The sequence below is a fragment of the Urocitellus parryii genome, chromosome X, assembly GCF_045843805.1.
Source record: "Urocitellus parryii isolate mUroPar1 chromosome X, mUroPar1.hap1, whole genome shotgun sequence".
NCBI classification, from domain to species: domain Eukaryota; kingdom Metazoa; phylum Chordata; class Mammalia; order Rodentia; family Sciuridae; genus Urocitellus; species Urocitellus parryii.
Genome location: NC_135547.1, coordinates 18714059 through 18737741, shown reverse-complemented (window position 1 = coordinate 18737741; position 23683 = coordinate 18714059). Strand labels below are relative to the sequence as shown.

At 39.6% G+C, this 23683-nt stretch overlaps 1 protein-coding gene across 1 annotated transcript in view; it reads right to left on the bottom strand.

Moving 5' to 3' along the window:
• Nucleotides 1-1240: 1240 nt before the first annotated feature.
• Nucleotides 1241-23683, bottom strand: part of Gpc3 (glypican 3) — a 423699-nt gene continuing 401256 nt past the window's right edge. Inside the window, exon 8 of the mRNA XM_026405602.2 lies at nucleotides 1241-1725. Coding sequence (XP_026261387.1) covers nucleotides 1556-1725 — 170 coding nt within the window. The 3' untranslated portion in view covers nucleotides 1241-1555. The remainder of the gene's footprint in view (nucleotides 1726-23683) is intronic.

Sequence of the window (23683 nt, the reverse complement as noted above, 5' to 3'; positions counted from 1 at the left end):
ATAAATACTGGGCCTGAAATTCATAGAAAGCTTGTTTTGGAATTAGTGTTGGTGCCAGATCGTCAGCTCCATGAAAGCAGTTATTGAATCTGTTTTGCCAATGTCTCCAGGAATAGCACCTGGAACCTAGTAGGTACACAAACCCTTGCTTCTGAAGAAATTAAGGTTGAAGAAGTCTCCATGAGGCCCAGAGTGAGAGTTGCTTCTTATATAAATCATGGATTTGCTGGTGACAAACTATGTGTTATGGTTTAAATATGAGGTGTCCCCCAAAAGTGCAGATGTGAGACAATGAAAGAAAGTTTAGATGTGAAATGTTTGGGTTATCACAGTCTTGATTGGTTCAACTGAATACATTGATTCTGTTGGATGGTTTAGCTGGATGATAACTATAGGCAGGTAGGGTGTGTCTAGAGGAAGTGGGTCTCTAGGGGCTTGACTTTGGGGTTTGTATTTTGACTGAGGTGAAGAGATTCTCTTTCTGCTTCCTGGTATGATGTTTGGAAACCCTTTCCTCCACCACACACTTACACCATGATGTTCTGCTCACCTTGGGTCTAGAGCAAAGGAGTTGGTTATCTATGGACTGAGACCTCTGAAACTGTGAGCCCCAAATAAGTTTTTCCTCCTATAAAATTGTTATTGTCAGGTTTTCTTGGTTACAGTGACCAAAAAGCTGACTAAAACACTATGCAAACTGACATGAGGCAACTGTTGGTCCTGTCATGAGCAACCCCTAGAGAGAGAGGTGACAGGAAAGAAGCCTGAGACAGCAGCAAAGAAGTTGGGGGAAATATTTCTTTGCCTATCTCCGTAGGTTGCAGGAAGGGAGACTATTAATCATGCAACTTGTACATCCCATGCAGAGGATTTTCTACTTTGGCAAAGCATTTTTAGCAAAGAGAAATTTTTAAATAGAGATCAGACTGTGAGACTCTTTGGGGATACCTTTGGTCTTATAGGTAAGACACACCAACTAAGATTTGTAGATACAGATTGTGGCCTGGGTGTGTGTTGGGAGGGAGGGGCTTTGAATGGAACTTGGGAACAAGGATTGAAACTCAAAAGATGGTAGAAAGGTAGGTCCTCCCCACTGGCACCTGATGGGATTACACAGAATAGAAAGTCAGATGAGAGGGAAGGGAAGCATACAGCGATGTACAAAAGGAGACTCAACACATTTTTATTTGAACGTTTATTATTTTTTTTCCAAAGAAATCCATGCAGAGAGAGAGAAAGAGAGGATAGGGGGATACAGAAACATGGTAACCATGTTCTAGAAGCCAAACATAGAAAATAATTTGGCACAACTTGATGGGATTTTTCTTTTTTTCTTTTTTTTTTTTTTGCAAAAGGACAATCTATATACTACCACTAAAATTGACCCTCCTCATAAAGACACCATTTGATTTTCAAAAACATAACACATGGTTAGTCCTCTACTTCATGGCTGGAGGAGGTATACAAGATAAAAAAATAGAAAAAAATAAGAAAGTGGTCTCCTTTAGTGAGGAAGACCACGGGTGCCACAAGGCAGCATGTGCTGGGCACTGAGTCAGTGCACCAGGAAGAAGCAGCACACCACAGAGATGGCCATGCTGATGAGCAGCTCCACTGGGGAAAACGCGTTCCCCAGGTTGTGGGAGGCAGTTAGCTCGTTGTCCTTCTGATTCACATGTTGCTTGCTCCCGGGAGCATCATCAACGTCCAGATCATAAGCCAGTTCTGCAAGAAAGAAAAGAAGGATTTGAAATGCAGAATTATGTACAGCAGCTGGTGTGCACTAACCACAGCTCAAGCACCTGTCTTTTCTCTCTGAAAGCCCCAGCTTTGTCTCTTTCCTTTTGGTGGAAGAAAGAATGCGAGGAAATGGGGAGGAGAAGAATGTGTGTATGGAACAGTGTAAGGAGATAGCTAGACATGTCCCTTCCAGAGATCAGGTTAAGGTGGACTGAGCAGGCCACGCCTCTCATCTCCTTGGCCCCACCCACACCCTGGGCCTTTGCAACATCTCCTTCTAGGCTAGGCTGTGCTTGAATTGAAGACCATTCTCACCAGATGTCATGGGTGTCAAGATATGCTCTGTGGGTGACCACACATGTGTCCTTGTGGGCTGCTAGGGGAGGAAGTGCTGTGGGCTACCTGTGTACTTTTCCAGGGCCCTGCATCCCATATAGATTGCCTTATCCTGAGAACTTTGTTTTAATAGGTTGAAGATAGGATAGTTTGCTGTCGACAGTTCTTTTATTTTTCTCAAATACTTCTTTTATCTATAAGGTCCTTTCATCTTCCTTGGGGTGGGGGACCACTCACAACAAAGCTAAATTAAATAATAGGATTTGGACTGATATTAGCAAATTAAGACTAAGGAAAGGCTAAGGGGTAAGGGTCTTTCATTCTTTGACTGTCTAAAATTTATGATATTCATGATCCTAAAAAGAGATTGGAAGACTTTGGCTTGGCGTAATGCAAAAGTCCGCCAGAGGGCAAATCTAAACAGACAGTGATATATCAGAAAATTCAAGATTTCTTGCCCTGGCTCAGGGCTCAATTTCTCTGATTTGCTTTTCTGGACTTAAAGATCAAATCTATTCCCTTGGCTTTTCTAAACTCTATTGTCAACATTTCTATTTCAATATCTTGTGAAGGTGATGTGATGTGAGCAACCTCATTAACCAGCCAACTGTCCTGTGGCCAAGGGAGATGGAAAGATTCCTTTGGGACACTGAGATGAACAGCAATAGACCCAGAGGAAATGACTGGGATTCTACAGAGGGAAGGAAGGAAGAGGAAGGAAGAGCTCTTCTTACAGAGCATGAAACACTCAGTAAGTCACAGGAAGCAAGTGTGGGGCTCAGCTGGTCAGATGCAGGCAAAGCAGGGCCCCAGACCAGGGCTTGGCAATGGATAGAGTGGGCAGTAATGTCAAGGTGATTAAAGCCAGGGGGTCTGATTTCAATGACTGTTACCCCACTTTCTAAAAGGGTTGTTACAATCAATAACACCACCAGCAGTGATAAGCGAGTCAATTTTACTGTATCTCAATTGAAAAAAAAAAAAGATTTTAGCTCATATAAGATAATAATCTCAAGGTTTCTTTAATTTACATGTATTTGGTTACTAGCACATATAAACTTGTTTTGTTTTAGCACACTAATTCTATTTCTGAATGCATAACAGTTCATATTCTCAGCTTTTAAATGTAATGGGTATTGATATTTTTCCTACTACTTTCAATAATAAATAAATCATCTTCCTATAATAATTGATGACATATTTTTCCTTTTTGTTATTAATAATATTTCTTTTTCATTACTGTGCAAAGAAACAATGTCCTGAATTTTAATATATGTGCATCTGATTACATTTTACTCCTCTAAAAACAACTTCTAAAAACTCCTTCCTGAGTGCTGATAATAAACCAAATCAAGTTTTCTAGGGAACTCTATTACCCAGGGAAAAGCAATTTAGCAGAGAGTAATCTAGACCCCCCCCAATATATACACACAAATAAAATTAAAAGAACAAGGAGCAATGTTCTACTTGGAAATCAAACTTCTTTCTCTGAAAGGTGAACTATGCAGGGTGCACAAGAAGGCCGAGGTCAGCTGTCAGTGGGCAAGGATGGCACAGGCTTAGGTCCTGATCGAATTTCTCCAATGTGGGGAGACACGAGGCTGAACTCTGCTGAGAGGCCAGTCCTGGTCTCATAGCAACTTCTCTACTTAAGTCAAGAGGAGTATTTTTAGGGTTGACCTGTGAGAGCACTCTCAGCATGGCTTTCAGATTCCCTTTCTGGAAGATGCCCCAACATCAAGATGAAACAACATCTATTAATGCTACCACTCAGCTGTTTATTTTGCACTTCAAATAATCCGCTCACACTGAAGAGTTTTGTTTACTGTAGTGGCTATGGTAAACCTAGCAGTCCTGTTAAATCCACCAGTTTCTGATCTATTTCTGCCCATAGGCCTCCTTTTTAATTTCTATCCCTTGGACCCTATTTTTGGGAATTATTGTAACGACCTCTAATTATTGACTCCTCAATGGTATGCCATGCATTGTATGATACTATTCATATACATTATCTCATTTAATTTAAACTCTACCACATTAGGAATTAGTTATTAAAATTCCTATTTTACTGGTGAGGAAGCTCAGCCCAGGTTAATTATTTTGCTTATATTTACAGACCTGGTAAGTGGTAGAGGTGCTATTTCAATCCACGTCTGACTCTAAACCTCATATGAAACTATCCTGCCTCTTGAAAAATTCTATATACCAAATAGAATTCAGTGACTAAGTAGTAATAGGTTCCTATTTAGGAAATAAAACTGAATTAGCAAAATATATACTGCCAAAGAGAACTTCCAAAAAACATGAGAAAAGTCGGTGTTTCCACATAAAATTGACCACATACAGCTGGGCATAGTGCTGCACTCCTATAATCCCAAGCTCAGAAGGCTGAGTCAGGAGGGTCACGAGTTCAAAGCCAGCCTCTGCAAGGCACCAAGAAACTCAGTGAGACCCTGTCTCTAAATAAAATACAAAATATGGCTGAGGATGTGCCCCAGTGGTCGAGTTTCCCTGAGTTTAATACCCCATACCAAAACAAACAAACAAAAAGTCAACCATATACTTGATTAAGCAGCCTAGGTAAAACTCATAAAATAGTAAAAAGAGCTTTAGGTTTGGGAACTCAGAATTGGAATTATCTTATCAGTTCTTCTCTTAAAATTTTTATTTATTTTTATTTTTATATGCACACATGAAAATACACAAGTGAATCCCCTACTGTGTCTATCCACAAGAATGGGGTCATGCCAAGTGTGGTGGCATATGCCTATAATCCCAATGTCTTGGGAGACTGAGGCAGGAGGATTGCAACTTCAAATCCAGCCTCAGTAATTTATCGAGATCCTAGGCAACTTAGCAACAACCTGTCTCAAAAAAAAAAAAAAAAAAGTGGGAGGCTGGGATGTAGCTCAGTGGTTTAGCACCCTGGGTTCAATCTCCAGTATCCCCCCAAAATGGGGTCCTAGTTAGAATAAGATATGTTCCATGCTTGTATAATTTTTATCCTATCTGTTCTATTCCCAGAAGAGATCAACAAAATGGCCAAAGCCATTAGACACCCCAGGCAGAAAAGCTAAACCAAGTTTTCTATCATCAAAGGGCCCAGAAATATTCAGGATGCTACTTCCCTATGCTTCTGAAGCTGTGGCTACAAATTTCCCGAGGTTCTCAATTCAGCAACAGCAAAAGTTATCACCCATCCCCTTAGTTGTGTTCCTGTAGTGTATATAGACAGGAATCCCATCAAACCATACTCTGGGCCTTGGCTACCATCACAGGGAATAGAGATGAAGGGAACAGCCTAGTACAACAAGGAAGCATTATGGGAGACTGAGAAAATAGGATTTTGGTCAAAGACAAATATTTCCTCTTTCTATTCCCGGACAGAGGCAATATAATCCAATTTAATTCAACAAACAACACTAGTCTATGATGTTCCTAGCACTTAAGTAGAAGACTGGAGAAAGATTTCATGTATATTTCAAGGAATCTCACACTCTGACAAGGGCAACAGACCAATAGAAAAACCAATGAGATATTTGGCACAAAGAAGAAATAGATTAAATAAAGGCACAAACAGCATGAGTTAGAAGGGGAGGGAGAAAAATTCTAAATAGTAGAGTCTGGGAAGATTTCTTGAAACAATTTGGATATGATCTACACCAAAAAGGATGGACTGAACTACATATGGCAGGGTTGAAAGAAATGATTAACCAAGGCAGAAGGCTTGCTTTGAGCAAAATCACCAAGCTTGGAGAATGTGGGTGGGGCATATTCAGTAAGAGCAAGTAGCATCCATGGTGTGAAGGACCACAGATCCTACACTCTTGTGGGTTATGAGTGTGTGTGTGTATGTTGTGTGGGGTGGTGGTGATGAAAGGTAAAGCAGGAAGGACAAAGAATGGTCAAATCATGGAGGATTAGAAATGCAAAATCTATTTGTAAGCAACAGGGAGCCACTGAAGGATTTTAAGTAAGGAAACCACACAATCTGATTTGTGTTTTCAGAAAGATCATTGTTAACAGTATGGAGGACAACACGAAATGGGAGAGACTTGTGAAACATCTTGTCTTAAACAAACAAACAAAAAAACAAGAAGCCTCTGGAATGGTATGTGGGGATTGATCAGTGGCACACATTCAACAACAACTGCACAAGCTAAAGCTACATCAAATCATAAAACTTCTCAGTTGGCTAAAAACCAGATGTATTATGATAAACAATACAAACCATTTTCTTTTAAATCATTCATATTTTTATATTTAATAGTAATTTTCCAGAATACATTTTTGTTATGCTAGGTGTATACTGTAAAATGTACACAAATTGTTTCTATCTTGAAGTTGATCATCAGTGAGAACCTTCTGGGCCAGCAAGGAGATTTTCATGCTAAATCTAAAAATCTGTTTCTATTTGTAATCAGTTTAACTACACCCAGGGGGTAGACCCAACAATCTGTACTAATTACACACTCAGCCCTGACTCTCATTTCGACTTTATGTCCTTTGTGTTGCATACTAGATGATCCGTTTAAAATAATAGTCAGTCATTAGCGTCTGCGCTTGGTTTGTGTTGGAAAGTCTTTCTGCATTGGGCAAAGCACAGAATTGGAGCTCTCCATCCTTATTCAGAATCTTCTAGTGCAGTACTTCAGGAGGCTGCACTCTCCCAGGGTCTGGAGCCCTGGGTTTGACGCCTGGCTCTGCCACTGTCCTACCAGTTCACCTTTGACAAATCTCTCCCTTCTCTGAGCTTCAGTTGTCCATCTGGCAAATATGAGTGTTGAACTGATGACCTGCCAGTTTCCTTCTAGTTTTATTTCTCTCTGATTCCAAGGCTCTTGGGGCTAGTGAGGGGCACAGTGTTCTGCAGGCTGTAATCATTCTTCTACCTACAGTAGCCAAGATGGCTGCCCCTAACAGCCTTGTTGTGCAAGCTGAGTTGACCATTTTTTTCTGTTGCGATGGTGATGTTCATCAGCTATCAAGGTATGAACTCTCTTTCTTCTAGAGCTGTTCTAATCTCGGATAAGAGAACCTGGCAATAAATAAATCTATGCTGGACCCTCTTGCTTTTGCTTTTAGACCTTAGTGTTGCATCTGCCATTGAAGCCAGTATGCACAAGGCTTTGGGGGCGAGGTTATTGGATCTGGGATGCATCAAGTGGTGGTACATCAAGTGGGCCAGCACAGGGAGCTGAAGAGGATCTGTCAGCCAGTGAAACAATCCTTTTGGCCCTTAAAAAGCCACTGGGGCCAGGCACAGTGGCACAGGCTTGTAATCTCAGTGGCTTGGGAGGCTGAGGCAGGAGGATCAAGAGTTCAAAGCCAGTCTCAGCAGCTTAGTGAGGCCCTAAACAACTCAGTAAGACCTTGTCTCTAAATAAAAAAGGGCTGGGGATATGGCTCAGTGCTTAAGGCCCCTGGGTTCAATCCCTAGTACAAAAAAAAAAAAAAAAACCCACTGGGTTCTTGAGCATAAAATAGCAAGCAAATGGTCACCCTCTGAGGGCATGGGCACCAAGAAGGACAATGCATTGCTATAGGGGTTTCACCCACACAAAACACAAACAGGAAGACTTTACAGGTCAGCATGCAAGAAGAACTGCCACCAAAATGTCAGGGGAAAGAATGCTGCTGCTGAGCCAAGTATGGGGGTTTCTCCCTCACCAAGCTTGCACCAGCAGATGGCTTCAATTGGCCCTAATACAGCAGCAGAGCAACACTACTGTCCTTGTGTTTCGTATTTGCTGTGTACAGCTGGCCCCTTAAGTCATGAATATATGAAACCTCAGGACATTCAACCGGAGAATGAAACCAGGGGGAAATCTCCAAGCAAACAGCATTCATTGCAGTAGTGCTCATCTCCTGCACATTCCTACAGATGCCCTTGGTCTCTGCCACTCACTTCTGAATCCCAAACATATCTTGCTTCCCTTGTCCTGCCTTCAACGTGATCCTCCTTCCTGCCACATCAACACCCCCTACTTTGTGAACTGTAAGCTATGACATCACTACTTGGCATTGAAAGTGAAGAAGGTGACTTTGCAGTGATACTGTAGTTTCTGGGAATCTAGATTTTTTTCTTCGTAGATCAGATGAAGAGGAACAGGCACAGTTGAGGCCTCTAGTTTCCAATTGTTCTAATGGGACTCCTTTTAGAATGGTCCATTTCACATTGGGCCTTATTGACAAACAAGTGAGCTACCAATTTTACCCACGTAATGACCATAAAACCTGGGAATAATTCAATGACATCTTCTGGAAGATGGTTGGGACAATGAGATGCCCACTTCATTTTAATGGCTAATTCCAGGCTACAAACATCCCCATTAGTTGAGGCCTGATCTCTTTTTTTTCTAGGCCTATTTCTCAATCTGCAATATGTATAGCTTCAGGTTACACTGCAGTGGAATGTGGGTACATAAAGGCATGCATGCTACTTCCTACGGATTTAGAGGAGGACCACAAGGTTTTATACTAAAACATTCAAGGCTGTATGATAAGTAGAAATGCACTATTTGAAAAGTGCCTGAAGATGTCATAGAACATTGCCTGGTTAGCCGGACATTCAAGTTACACCCCAGGTCCTCGAGAGCAAGGTTTTGCTCTTCCCTGATAGATGGAGGACTTTGGTGAAAAGATCTTAATAGCACTGTTAGGTAATTTTGGTTACCTGAGCTTTGCTGACTACCACACTGGAGATTCTGTGTCTTGTATAAATTCCTGCTTAGGGACTTAACATAGACTCTTCTATGGCAACTTCCTTGTCAGGAGGGGAACACCCCATTAACTATTTCAACTAGGGATCAGCTTGCTGAGTTTTCTAATATAAAATGTTTTCCAGGGGGTTCAACTGCTAAGTATGCTTCACTATTTTGTTTAGCCATTAAAGAAAACAAAGTAAAATCACTTCTTTGGAGAATAATAAATCACTTGACTGGATAATCTTCTTATGAGCCACTACTAAACTTCTTTGGGTGTATCATAAGTAAGATCATATTCCCAGAAACAGAACAGTCCCATCCTGGAAACCTGGAGAGTAGGAGTGGGTTGTGTGGGTGCTGGGCCCCCCTCCACCAGCCTCAGCAGCATTACTACTGCCTTTCTCAGGAGTGTCATGACTAGTACTCTCAAGTCCACAGGTGCTTCTTACCTGAGGCTACCTAAAGATCCATATGAATCAGTTCATCAAAGTCTTTACTTCCCACAGGAAAGCTTATTTCATTCCCATAAGTGATGGGCATGAGAGACAGTGGAAGAAGAGAAGCTGGGGACACACATAGTATTTAGCTAGGCCCCAGGGGGAAAAGATGAGAAGAACTGGCTCAGAGAAAACAAAGGAAGAGAGATATTTTTGATTAATGAACTACTATTATTACATTTTAAAGAGGAGGGGGTTAACATGGTCAAATGTAATGGAGAGGTCAAGAAAACTCTGGATTGAGAGGCAGCTGCTAAATATATCTTCTAGAAGATTATGGGTTATTTTTAAAAGAAGTTTCAGTAGGATGGCTAAATAGACCCAACTTCAGGCAGTACTGAGTTGAAAAAAAAACTGGTAGTAGATGTGGATTCATGGAAAAAGTTTGAGGGTACATGTATCCAGTGCTTTATTATTTAGACAAAAAAAGAAGTTCTGATACACATTAAAGCATGGATGAACCCAAAAACATTATGCTAAGTTAAAGAAGCCATTTAAAAATAGCATGTAGTATATGATTTTATTTTTCATGAAATGTCTATTATAGATAAATCTATGGAGAGAGAAACTGGATTAGTCATTTCCAGGGACTAGGAGTATGTGTGGGGACAGGGGGAGTTGTTGCTTAATGGTCACAGAGTTTCTTTTTGGGATGAAACTTTTGGAAACAATGGTGATGGTTGTATAATATTGAGAATGTAATCGATGCCATTGAATTGTAGGCTTAAAAATGGTGGAAATGGCAGATTTCATGTCATATATTTTAGTACGATTAAAAAAATCTTATACTAGAAACCAAGAGATAATGATATCTGATACACAAAATCCCCCATCCCTAAAGGAAGTGCACTGATACTCTGGTATCTTACCATTTGGAAGGAAGCCCATGTGAATGTATGAGATACCAAGGCCCTCCCCTCAGAATGGTACTTTTTCAGTGCTTTAAAACTCAAGTCAATTTGTCCAAAAGAATAAAAATAGATGCTGATTAAGTACTCATGGAATTGCAGATATGGCTCTTCAACTAAGAATGGGGAAGAGGGCAATTTTTGTCAAGAACATTAATGAGGCTTAATTTTAAAAGACAAATTGTATGCAACTGCAGGAAACTTACATTTGCTTTTGTAACTCACAGAAACGATGCTTAACTGAGATTATGTTTACAAACAATAAATACAAGAGTATACTCTTTTTATGACTTTAAAAAATTGTTTAATGGGGCTGGGGCTGTAGCTCAGTGGCAGAGTGCTTGCCTAGCACGTGTGAGGTACTAGATTCCATCCTCAGCAGCACATAAGAATAAACAAATAACATATACGAGAAATAAATGTTACTTTGTTGTTATATAACATTGAAAATAAAGGCATTCTGTCCATCTACAACTACAAATTTTTTTAAATTGTTTAATGGCTTAAATTCATGGAGCTCAGATTATAACATAAATCTCAGGCAAGACGCAGCCATAGACATATGTGTCATTGAACTCTGAGGATGTGGAAAACACAAAATGTCATCCATTGTAGCCAAATCTCATTATTGCTAAGGGATCAGAGGACAAAGGGAACGGCCTTGTACTCCCTCAGAGCCCAAGTTATCAGGACTTCATCAACTGTAACAAGGCTTTACTTGGATGGGGGAACTCAAAATCTGGTAAGCTTCTATTTTTAATGAGCCATGGTAGATCTTACAAAAAAAAATGTACCTGAGAATCAAAATGTTTGTAATATCCTGTTAATTCCCAACCACAAGAAAAATTACTTACACAACAGCTAAAGGATCACAATTAAGTCCCTAAAAACACTCAGAGTGTGGGAACATCTCAGGTCAAAAACCAATAGCAGGCATGTATCCTCAAAAATGAAAGATGAAAACCCTCCCTAAGTTTTTGTATCTAAATTTGTTCCTGAAATACTCTCAAATTATGAATTTCTTCCCTCACCATCAACAAGATTTGGGAAATTTGGACTATTTTCCTCTCAATTTATTTAGAGGCACATGTTAATATCCTGGCTCCATCCACCTACCTACCCACCTGTAGCTCTGGGCTGACAGTGAGTGTGCATTCTCATATTCACACAGGCTCCATGTCCTCTTTTACTGGAGGCTGGCTAGCCATTTCTCCTCTTTCTTTCAGGCCTAATCCCCAGCACTGAATGCCTCAGCTATACAGGATGCCAGTTCCTCTCCAATGGCCACTGCTGTATAGGAGAAGGAATGTTCTATTCTGAGAGCTGGAACAAGACAACACTCCTTTCCTAAAACACATGCTGCAGTACATTTCTCTCTTCCTCAAATCCTTTGATGACTGCATGTGGGATAGAGTCCTAATCCCTTAGTAGGGAATCCAAGGGCTTCTCTATCTATCTCATTTTATTTCCTTTTCAGTTTCAACTGCCCATGTATTTTTTCCCCAGGCATCATATACTGCAGTCATACCAAGGCTGATAATGCCCAGGACTCTGAAGTTCCCAAGTCTTTCTTCATGGTGGTCTCTCATCCTCTCAGCTTGGATGGTCTCTTTCTCTCTCTCTCTCCCTTTTCTTTAAATCCCCAATGGTATCTTGCAAGCCTCAGCTTCTATGACCTCTTCTAGGAAGCCTTCCCTTCTCATCTTAGCCCCAATGAGTCACTTCTCTGACTATTAATTGGATTGGGACTTCTATTACAGCACTAAGTTCCATTTGTCTCAGAGTTAGTTATTTCTGTGTTCTTCTCCTCCACTGGACTGAGCCTCATTGGAGTAAGAAACGAGTCACACTCCTTTCTGTAGCTCCCACACAATATTTGGCTTAGAGACATTTAAAAACAGGCTTGTTGACTGGCTCAATGCATGGATCAACAGCTGCATGAATGAACATGTATTTTCAGCCTTCAGAGAGTATGCAGGTGAAGGGCTATTTCCATATATGACACCCTTCCTAAGGAGTCAATTCTTACTACCTGATTTTCTTAGGGGAAGGATCCACCACTGATCCATGATGAAGGCAAGACAAAGGCAGGGCCACTGGTGGACAGCTCAGGAAGCAAATGGCAGGGCTCAAACCCTGACCTCTAGATTCCAAGGCACTGCTGAGCAATAGCCAGTTTTCATGACCCACAGCATCAGCTTACTGCCCTCATTGGGGATGGAATCCACAAAGATTATTTTCTTATTCCCTTTTGCTGCCTGGAACTTGATGCCTTGCTATGTGAGCAGCTGACACATGCCGGTATTCTGTGTGACATGCTGAGCAGGAAACAGGTTTTCTGGTGAGCAGGTTCCATTCATTTCTCACTTGGAACCTTTATGATTGTGTTCCCATAACTTTGTCCTCTGCCTCACAATCTACCTACCCCTAGGCCACACCCCATCCTTCCCATCACCATTGATTCCCAAGTTGTAGGAGCTGCTAGTGATTGAAGTTTCAATGCCTGTCTCTGTGACATCAAAATAGAGCCTCATTAATGAAGTCCATCATTTGGCTGTAATAGTACAAAGCAATAAGACTTCAATCCCTGCAGTGACACAAGCTGGCACCCCTTTCTCTTTGCAGAGGTCTGTGGGATGACTGCCAGAAAAATACAATTACGTGCTGGCACAGGAATAAATACAATTCTTTAACCTAAAAGTTCTGTGTTTTCATTCCCCCTCCTTTTCCATTTCTCTATTCATTTCTTTTTCTCTTTCCATTGCTCTCTAATTTCCTGTGTCCAATTATTCTCCTCTCTTCCATCTAGTCACAGCTCTACTAAACACTCTCTCCTGTCTCCACAGTGCTCTTTTCCATATCCTTAGGCAGAGGGCAAGCTTGGGTTTTGAACCTTGAAAATGTTTTTTCTGTTTTGGGTTCCATTTCTTCTAGAAAAGGTTCCAATATTTCCCTTCTTAGTTTTACATCAGTGTTTCCATTCTCCTACTGTTTACCTCTCAGCACCATTTCTGTTTCTCACCTCAGTTTCCCTCATTTGCCCACAGACCTATTTCTCTGACATATTGCCCCTGGTATGTGCCCATGTCCTCTTTGTTATTTCTCTTCTCTCGTTCTCTAGCTTGGATTCTTCTTATCCTATACCCATGCCATTTTAGTTACTGCTGTTTTGTGGTATTGTTTTTCTCATAATGGGAAAATGATTGGACTTAAAAGAAATTAAGAGTGCCATCAGCAAACTGGACTTGAATGCAATAAAGAATTTCTAATAATTAGCACAATCTGAAACTGTGTAGGCTGCCCCAAGGTAATGAGGTCTACCTTTGGAGGTGTCCACAAAAATTTGGACACCATTCGATTGAGATATTGGTGAAGGGATTCAAGCATAGATCAGACTGGGGGAGGTGAAGGTAAATAGCTTCTGCTGACCCTTTCAGCCCTGAGAGTCTAGAATTTCATTCAGGTCTTGAGAGGTCTCATGGTAGGGATGAAGGGTGAAGGGATAAAGGTTAAAGTGACCCTCGCATACCTCCTTTTGACACAATGTTTAGAGAGCAATCCAAAGAATCTGCTTTGGATCCTTTCTCAAAGAAAGAGAGCAGTGTCTTTTGGAGGCCATGATTAGCTTAGAGAAGAAGGCTTTAAGTTTCCCAAGGAGTTAACAAACCAGACAAAATTTTAGGGGTATGAATGCTGACTTGCCTAGGGTGGGGAAAAAGAAGCATGTAAGCCATCCAGTTTACTAAGAGTTGAGTCTCAGAAATAATGTAAATATATATCAGGTATTAGACTTTGTGCTCAGGGCAATCATGCAATACGATCATTCAGGATACAGAGGGAGAAAAGAAGAGTCATCAAATGGAGACAATTCAGTTTGGAAAGATGATTAAAACATACATTGGAAAGACCCAATGGGAAGGCAACTGAAGAGAAAAAGCTGGATGGTCCTCATACAAATAGCTCTGTGGGCATTAGAACAAAGTAGGTGAGTACAAAGGCAGGGCAGAAAAAGTGAAAAGTTGCCAAGTGTCCCAAACCCACTGCTATAAAGATGTAAAAGGGAAAAAGGAATATACTACTATAAACGGTTGCCGCCATTTCACTAAGGAGGAGTAGGAAAAAACAGGAAGACATTGAGCCAAAATAAACAGAAGATGCACTTGGCAAGAAATAAGCACTTCAATTAAGTATGGTCACTGGCAGCTCTGGTGCCTTATAAGTGAGAAGGGACAGAAGTTTTCCACTTTGTTTTTACCTAGCTACAGAATACATCAAATGTGCCCACTAACCAAGACAAATACATTGTGTGATTGACTAATTTAAATGAAGAAGGAAAAATGGCTGAGAGGGACAAAGCATCATGGAGATAGCATAAAATGAGAGATGAGATTTCAAGCCAAAATCTCAATTATTGCAAAGTCATAAAGAATTCATGTTCAAATATGTTAAAATGTAAACAAACAAAAACAGATAAAAATTGGGGCTTTATAGACTGCCACTCTTAACTTCTGGAAATATATAATAAAAATAACAATGATGACCAATCTGTAAGTATCCAAAGGAGAATAAGACATACTGTGATAATATTCATGGCTTGGTGAAAAGCAAATCAAACACGTGAACTTGGTATTGATATCACAGGGTGGGGGATCAAAGTGTGACAATTAGTAACCTAATATACTTCTTGTAAATTTCTTTCATAGAGCTTTTCCTTTTCCTAATTTAGAAGAGGAGATTATACTAGAAATTATTCCTTGGAATCATAGTTTGCCTCAAATTAAATTTCAATGTATTTTCCCTATTTATATATTTTTTAATCTAAAAATTTTTATAGTTGTAGATGAACAGCATGCCTTTATTTTATTTATTTATTATTTTATTTTTATTTATGTGGTGCTAATGATTGAATCCAGTGCCTCACACATGCTAGGTAAGTGCCCTGCCACTGAGCTATTATTACCCCAGCCACTCCCTATTTATATTTCTAACAACTTTATTAAGATATCATTTACATACCATAAATTAATCCATTTCAAGTAAATTCAAGTGTATAGTTCAATGATGTTTAGTCATTTTACAAGATATACAACCCTCATCAAAATGCAATTTTAGAACAATTTAATCAGCACTAGAAGATTCCTCATGCTGGGATAGGGTTGTGGCTCAGTGATAGAGTGCTTGCCTGGCATGGGTGAGGCACTGGGTTCGATTCTCAGCACCACATATGAATAAATGAATGAATAAATGAACGAATGAATCAATCAATCAAGGTCCATCGGCAACTAAAAGAAAGTTTTTAAAAAAGATCCCTCATGTTGGTTTATAATATCCCTCAATGGATTCTTTTTTAAATTTTAATTTGTTATATATGACAGCAGAATGCATTATAATTCATATTACACATATAGAGCACAATTTTTCATATCTCTGGTTGTACACAAAGTATTTTCACACCATTCATGTCTTCACACATGTACTTAGGGTATTGATGTCCATCTCATCCCACCATCTTTCCTACCCCTTTGCCCCTTCCCTCCCTTCGCCCAATCTAGAGTTCATCTAATCTTCCCACCTCAATGGATTCTTTACAAAAAACCAGAAAACGTTTTTCATCTTGAGCTCTCTGCAGCATCCAATACTATTTTTAAACTTGGTGTCCTCTTCACTTTCTCACACTGCTTCCGCTTGGTTCCTCTCCTACCTCTCTGATTGTTCTCATATTCCTTTTAGGGCTCTTTTTTCTCTGCTTGGTTCTTAAAGATGGGAGTTCTCACATCTGTTCTTCTATCCTCTACTCTTCTCACTTTACAACTGTTCCTGGATGCTCTCATCTGTACCCCTGGTTTTATCTGTCACTGAGGATTTCCAAATCTATCTCTAGTTTAGAGATCTTTCTTGGGCCATTCCCACTTGAATGTCAGTCAGGCAATCAGACTCCACGTGCCACAAACTGAATGCAGCATTTCTCTTCCCTTAATTGCTCCCTACCCCAACCCTGTCTTGTTCCTGCCCTAACCCTTCAGTGAATGCTTTTACTACTAACCAGGTTTCTCAAGCTAGAAACCTACTGGGAACCCTAGATTGTTCTTTGTTCTTCCTCCAGATCGAACTAATCACCACATCCTATAAATTCTGTTCCCTGGATATTTTGTGAATCCTTCTCCTTTCAACCACCATTGCTTGTTATTGCTTAGATCATATTCTCACTACCTCTCACCTAGACTTTTGAAATGACCTCCATCTTGTTTCCCTCCAAACTTTCTTCCACTCTAGAGAATCCTTTTGTTTTGTTAATTTTTAAACTACTCAGCATATGAATAGCTCTCAAAGCAAAAGATTCAAATAATACCTGAAGTATATACAGTAAAAAAAAAAAATCCACTTTATAGTTCCCTCTCTCAGAACTCTCCAAGGGCAATTACTGGTAAATGCATTTTCTGTGCATTTGCATAAATGTATTCAGACTATAATGTCTTGGGAATCTTTGTATGTTAATACACATAGAACTACCACATTCTTTTTAAACACTGCCAGGAATTCCATGGGATGAATATAACACAATTAGTCATTTCTTAACTGACAGGCATTTAGGTTGTTTATAATCCCTCCCTGTATCAAAAATGCTTCAGTGAACATCCTTGTATAGATATGTGTCTGTATGTCTATGTATCTATCTTTGGTATGTGATATATTTCTATAGGGTATATTCCTAGACTAACCCTGGCATGAGGAATGGAGGCCATATGGGAGAACAAGGTTCAGGACACGAAGGCAGAAGGTTGTACAGAATAGTTAGAGAAAAAGATTTTGAGAGAAGGAAGATTAATGCATTTTTTTTCTAAAAAATATAATACAAAGGATATCAGGGAAATATCACAGTATTAAGGAATTTGGAGGGATTACCTTATAATGTTATCATCCTAATGCAACATCTATTAAAAAACAAATACTCCTTTAAAACAAACTATGCATTTTCAAAGATACAAAAAAATCCACCAGGGTACAACTGGTGCAGAAGATAAACTGGGAGTGTCAGTGACCCACTCACTGTTCAATGTAACTTGGAAAGTGGGTGCTTTTTTCTTTTATTTAGTACTGGGGTTTGAACCCAGGGGCACTTTATCACTGAGCTACATCTGCAGTCCTTTGTAACATTAAAAAATTGAATTAAGTTAGTTGTCAATTGACCTTTATTTTATTTATTTTTATGGGGTGCTAAGGATGGAACCCAGTGCCTCACACATGCTAGGTAAGTGCTCTACCACTGAGCCACAACCCCAGCCCATATTTTTAAAATTTTGAGACAGTGCCTCAGAAAGTTGCCTAGGCAGGCCTTGAACTACAATCCTCATGTCTCAGTCTCCAAGTTGCTAGAATTACAGATGTATACCACTACACCCAATTAAAAGGCTGCTTTTTCATTAGGAAAACCACCATGACACTAGGTTATATAAGGTGATTGTGGAGAAAACCCTTGTGTATAAGTTACCATGATGGCTCTTGGATGGCCCTATTAATGGTATTTCATTTTTATTTTCACAATTTTAAGATGTTTGGAATACTTCTCAGAGAAAAGAATGCAAATGAATAAGGGGGTGGAAAATAGGTCTTTTGAGGAAATGTTAAAGAAAATATAATTGTCTAATGACGTTTGATTCACTTCCAAGAGGGGTGATATTTTGGTCCTGAGACCCACAGACAGTTTCTGATGGAGAGTTTTTAATGCCAGTAGTAAGTGCACAGCTTAGCCTACAAACCACGATGCTATGAACAACAAACAACAATGTAACAGGAAAATCAAAATGAACAAACTAATTGGTATGCAATGTCACCAGAGAAAGCAATTTACTAAGGGGATTACTACAATTAAAGATGCATTCCCTTTAAATAAAGATTGTTTTCTTGAATTGATTTGTCCCAATCTGTTGTCTCTATGCCATGCAGAATTCCAGTTGGACAGCAATTTCTGCTTGTCGTTTAAATTTCTCTGCCAAGAGATTACAGGAAGTAAGTCGAGCTTCTCCAGTCACTATAATTTCCTCACAAATGGAAGAAGTATTAACAGAGGGCTATAGAGACAGATTACAGTTTAGGTCACCCAGGGGAGAAATCTGAAGCCCCCTTTTGACTAACAACAAGGTAAGTAATCCTCAAATCTTTTTTCCTTATACTATTAAGGCTAAGACCAAGTTTAGGAGGCCCCTTTTCAATTTGATTTTTTTTTCAATTTTGGTTTCACCTTTCTCATGCCCCAGCCAGCCAGGCAGCATTTAGAGGGTGCAGGGTCCTCAAAACAGGCTCAGGCAGCGTCTTCACCTACCAGTCTCTTTCCGTCTGCCCTCACCTATTTTTTTGTCCGTCCTCTTAAAGCTTCTTTTAACTCTTGCCATTGCCCTTTTGAAATGCTTTTTTGGGAAAAATCTGTCCAAGTCTGAATCCTGGTCTCTGTTACTATTACCTGAATCTTTATAAGATATTTCAGATTCAATTTGTGATCATGAATAATCTGTTGAAGCAGATGAGTGGTGGGTGTAAGCAGCCACAGGTGAACAGAAGGGCTCATGTTAAGTATATTTAGAACAATGTAATTAGTTAATTCATTAAATATTTATTGAGTGCTAGGAACATTTATTGATATATTAGGAACCAGGCAGCCAGGTTCTGGGGATGCAGGGTAGGCCATTGAGCCAGCCCTCAGGGAGTTCTCCATTTACATAGGTGTTAAGAGGAGCAGTGATGAACAGGAACTGGGCCCTTAGTTTGCCAGCAACCCTGCTAGGTGCCACAGTGCATACTGGGCAGAGGAAAACTCAGTGTTGGCCTCCAGAAGCTCTCTGTTTTGTGAGGCAGATGATTTGACTACAAAACAATCTGTACTCCAAGTTACAATGTGTTATGTGCCACAAGCGAGGCAGGAATAAAGTGCCAGGGGAATTCTGAACTATGGCAGATTCTGTTGAGGGTTCTGAAAAGAGAAACCTGGGAAAGACTGATCCACTGACTTCTATTGCTCTGCCTGTATACAGAGAATACTTTATTATTTTGCATGACATGGTCCTGCCTATCAAATGAAGCAAGATGTGTAAATATTATTTCTAAACTTTAATGTGCTGCACAAACACAAAATGTTATTTTATACTTGGGAAAACTGTGAACCTTTCTGGTTCTGAAACACTGTACTGGAATCTAAGAACATCTCTCATGCTCTCTTTTTCTGTTTCTCTCTGTGTTGCTGTCTCAGTCTGTGTCTCTGTCTCATCTTTGAGCTCCATGAGCCAAAGTGGTCAGGGAGAGATGTACTTTGGTCTCACTGCTGGCTGAAAGGAAACCCAAGTCAATAACCCTGGGCCGGATGTGTGGAAGGCCAGGATTGCCGGCCAGCCGTGCCCTGTCACCAGAGGTTCGCTATCACTGCACTTGGGGCCATTTCCAAGGGCCTGCCTGGCTTGCTAGCTTTCAGTGTATCTGAGTGCAGGCACGGTGGGGTGCAGCTGCTCTTCAAATGAAACCCTAAACCCTTTCAAACACTCGGCAATCTTTCTACTTTCTCAGCTTGTGAGGCTCTGAAGATTTCCCTCTGTACATTTTTCCAGCATGATGCAAGATGCCAGTTAGTCAAGAGAGATTTAGAAGAATGTCTTTTAAATGTACACTCCTTTAAAAAGGAGTTCCCTTCCTCTGGAGCTTTTGCCATTAGCCGTCTGTCAGTTTCTTTGCACATTTTATGAAATGAAGAACAAATGTGTTCCCGCTAGTTACAAAAATCCTGATTTAATCATTCTACATTACAAGCATATATGGAAACACCACATCATGACCCATAAATACATATACCTATAATTATTATTTGTCAATTAAAAATACAATTAAAAAACTTGGAAGGGTTTCCTTGCTTTTCCCAATTATCGAAATGAACACAATTAAAAGCTAAACAGAAATGATCAAAGAGGTCAGAGGCAATGAGATAAGGGAGTGACAAATCCTTTGTGTCTCATATTCTCATTCCTGCTAAAAGTAAAGGACCTGCCTTACTGAGGAATTCAAGACATATCCCTTGCCAAAGAGTTTCTGACTGAGAAGTGCTTGTGCTGACTGCCATCAACTTTCCACTTGCCTTGTCACCTTTCCCCCTGTCACCTATTTTAAAATATCAACTCACCTTAGCTAAGAAGCACATCAGCACTGTAGTGATGGGAAGGTTTCAACCAGAAGGTTGGTAAACACAGGCTATCAGCTTGAATTACTGAAATTAGCAAGGCTAATGCAATGTCACTATTCAAAACAGTGCCAATTTGGAATTTCTTAATGGCCTCAGGAGAGGGAGTCTTTATATATCCTCCAATCTCTCTTCATTCTTACCTAAATTCCTTCTCATAGATGTTGTGAATGGCCTGTTTTGTAGCCAACACAAACTTTGTCCAGTAAAATAATGTAAGGAACTCAGAATGAAAAGAGATTAGCTGTTCCTGGCTCCTGTTATTTTAAAGCAGAAATAACTTTGGCTTCTACTGATTCATAGACAAAGCTTGAAATGCAAAGCATGCTCAACTCTACACTCAGCATGAAAAGGACCTTAAAATATGCCCAAGTGCAAGTAATGGACTTATTAAAGGGAAGAAAAGAGGCACTTTTCACACACTCCCAAGCTCTTTAGTCCTGTCATATCAATAATCTTGCTTAAGAATTTCATCCTATTTACATTTCTTCTTCCTTTAAATATCCTCAGGACTCATATGGCATCAAACATTGAAGCTTGTAAGATGTTAATTTCTTTATGTTAATTATGAGAAAGGCATGTAAAGTGCACAAGTGCTAAAACTTGGAGAAATTTCAATAGGAATTAAAAATCAGTTCTGTAGTCCTTACTGAACACCTGATAATTTAGCAACACACATATTTTAGGAAGCCAACTTCAACTATCTTCTTTGGACAGTTTTTGGCACTGCTCCAAAACAAGAACATTTTTCCATTAAGAAATATAGTTTATATTTGATGACAAAAGCATGAACCGTACCATTTGGGTGATTATGAAAATATTTATTCAATCAAAATAATATGGAAGGCTTTCAAGCCACAGTGCATGAAGCAGACAGTTGTAAAATATGTGCATGCACACACATATAGGATTTCTGGTTTAACTTTAAGAGAAATTAAAAAAAATAAGAATAGTGCCTGAAAAACGTTTGGGTATCTTGGAATATTTATGTGAAGTAAAAAAAGGCGAAGGAGTCACGAGAATTTTTCCAAGCAGCATTAAAGTAAGGAGGCAGTCTGAGCCTGGTCCAGTTCCCCTCAGAGGTATTAAGTTCTTGTCCTGATTTTCCTGCTGATTTATCCCAAATTTAAGAATAAATTACTTAATGTCTGTGCCTAAGTCTCTATCTGCAATGTTGTTAATATATTACAGTAGGATTTAGATGGAATTTGCCATGGGCAGGTCCATTCTGATTAGAGGCCAGCCTATTTCCATAGGATTAGTTAAAAATGGAGATCAAGACCCTACCATCATAGGAATGTTAGGATCTGGAGAGAGATCTAGCATGAGAGTGAGTATTCCAGGTCACCTTACTAGCTACAAGGCCACAGTTCTTCAAATCTGAGCTGCTGTTTTCTAATTTGCAAAAGGGACAATACCATTCCTTTACAGGATTGTACAGGTAATTAAATGAGATTATATAGGTCCCAGCTCAGGGACCAAGAGAAGGAAATGGTCCAGAAGAGGGAAAAAGGAAAAGGACAACTGAAATATATTGCTATACCAGAATAGGGGTAGGGGAGAATTATGCAAGGCTGAGTTTAGGTGTATTCAAAATGTGTTCAGGAATCAATGAATGAAGCTGGATTATAGGGTTTCAAAACACTTGAAGAAAAAAAGAGACAAGCTATCTAATTCTATGGTTATAAGACAAAAAGACAAAAGAACTTCTCTGTTGAAATCAACTATCTTTAATGGAAAAAAATCCAACTGATTTTCTTCCAGATAGTTACACCGAGCTGGAATATACATTCACCATAGCTAGTTGTAGTTACCATGAGAAACATTAAAATGATGAGATTTACAAATTCTGCTCAAAAGAGAAAATAAAACAAATGGTTACAGGTAAGAGCTAAATCTAAAAATATGAAATGCTATAATATTAAGTTCTAGCAACTATTTTGAAATACTAGATCTGAGGTTTTCAGATACAAATCAAATTATTGTTTCTCATAATTTTAATACTAAGGAAAACCAAAAAATTAGCACATGGGGCAGTTTCAAAATAAAGTGCAAGCAGTTGCTTTATCTCTTTGAGCAGATCAGTCTACCTGGTATTTCATTTTCTGAAGAGTCCTCTAAATTTGAAGCCTCCTTAGCCTGAACTCTAGTCCCAGGCACTAATGATTATTGTAGTGATCCAGGCACAACCCTATTTCCCATTCCCAGTTGTGGGAACAGGTGGGGCTCCAGCCAATCATTTTGCCAGGTCATATTTCTTGCTCCAGGCCGCATTTAGAATTAGTTTGGAGAGAGTGTGCCAGGGAGTTAGGTCTCCTCCAAATTATGAAATCATACCTTAGCAGAGGAGGTAATGGAGCTTAAAGGGATCTTAGGATCAAGTCTGGGATTTAGGCTCACCCTGGAGTGACCTGCCACTGTTAGTTTGGTCCATTTATCAATCTTGAACTCTGCCAGCAGCCCAAACAGCCTTTTAGGAGAGATGGATCCACAAAAGTGATAGGAATCTATCTGCAGCAAGAAATCTGATGGCACTGTTTGTTTCTAGCTGGGACAAAAAATTGCAAAGCAAGACAAGTTTATCTTTGTTTCCTTCTTAATGTCATTTTCATTATAGTCCTTCCTTATTATCTAAAGATACTTTTTGACTCCATGCTGTCTAGTAGCTGATCAGGTCAATCTTTCTGGGCTGGCATTGCCCAGTTAATACCCAATTCTTTCTCAAAATGTCCACCCCCGTCATCAAACACATAGTCTCAAACTCCATTTCAACAGGGCCAGTGTTTTGTTTAAATGTCAAACGTTGCTCATGAGCAAGTCACAAAATCGAGTTCCTTTACAGTGACTTATACTGTGTACACTCTAGAAGTATGAAGTATGAAATGGATCAGAGCTGGAGGAAGTGTGGTATCATGGTAAAAGTCCTAGACTTGAAGCCAATAAACATAACTATCAACACTGGCTCCCCTACACATTAATTCACATTTCCGTTAAGTTGTATAACTTTTCTGGGACAGTTTTCTCACCTATAAAAGAGGGTTGCTGTGAGGCCATGTGAAAGCATTTAACATAGAGGCTGGCATGTACTAGGTGCTAAATAAATATAAGCATTCCATGAAAAAGTGAACAGGGATGGGAGTTTTGTAAACTCCCTTGGTCCTCAAATGTAAAAGACCTTTCAAAATCTTATGCACTTCAATTGTACATGGCAGTGGACCAAAACTTCATGGAACTTTAATTCTATATATTTTCCTCTCTACAGTGATAATTTATAAGTTC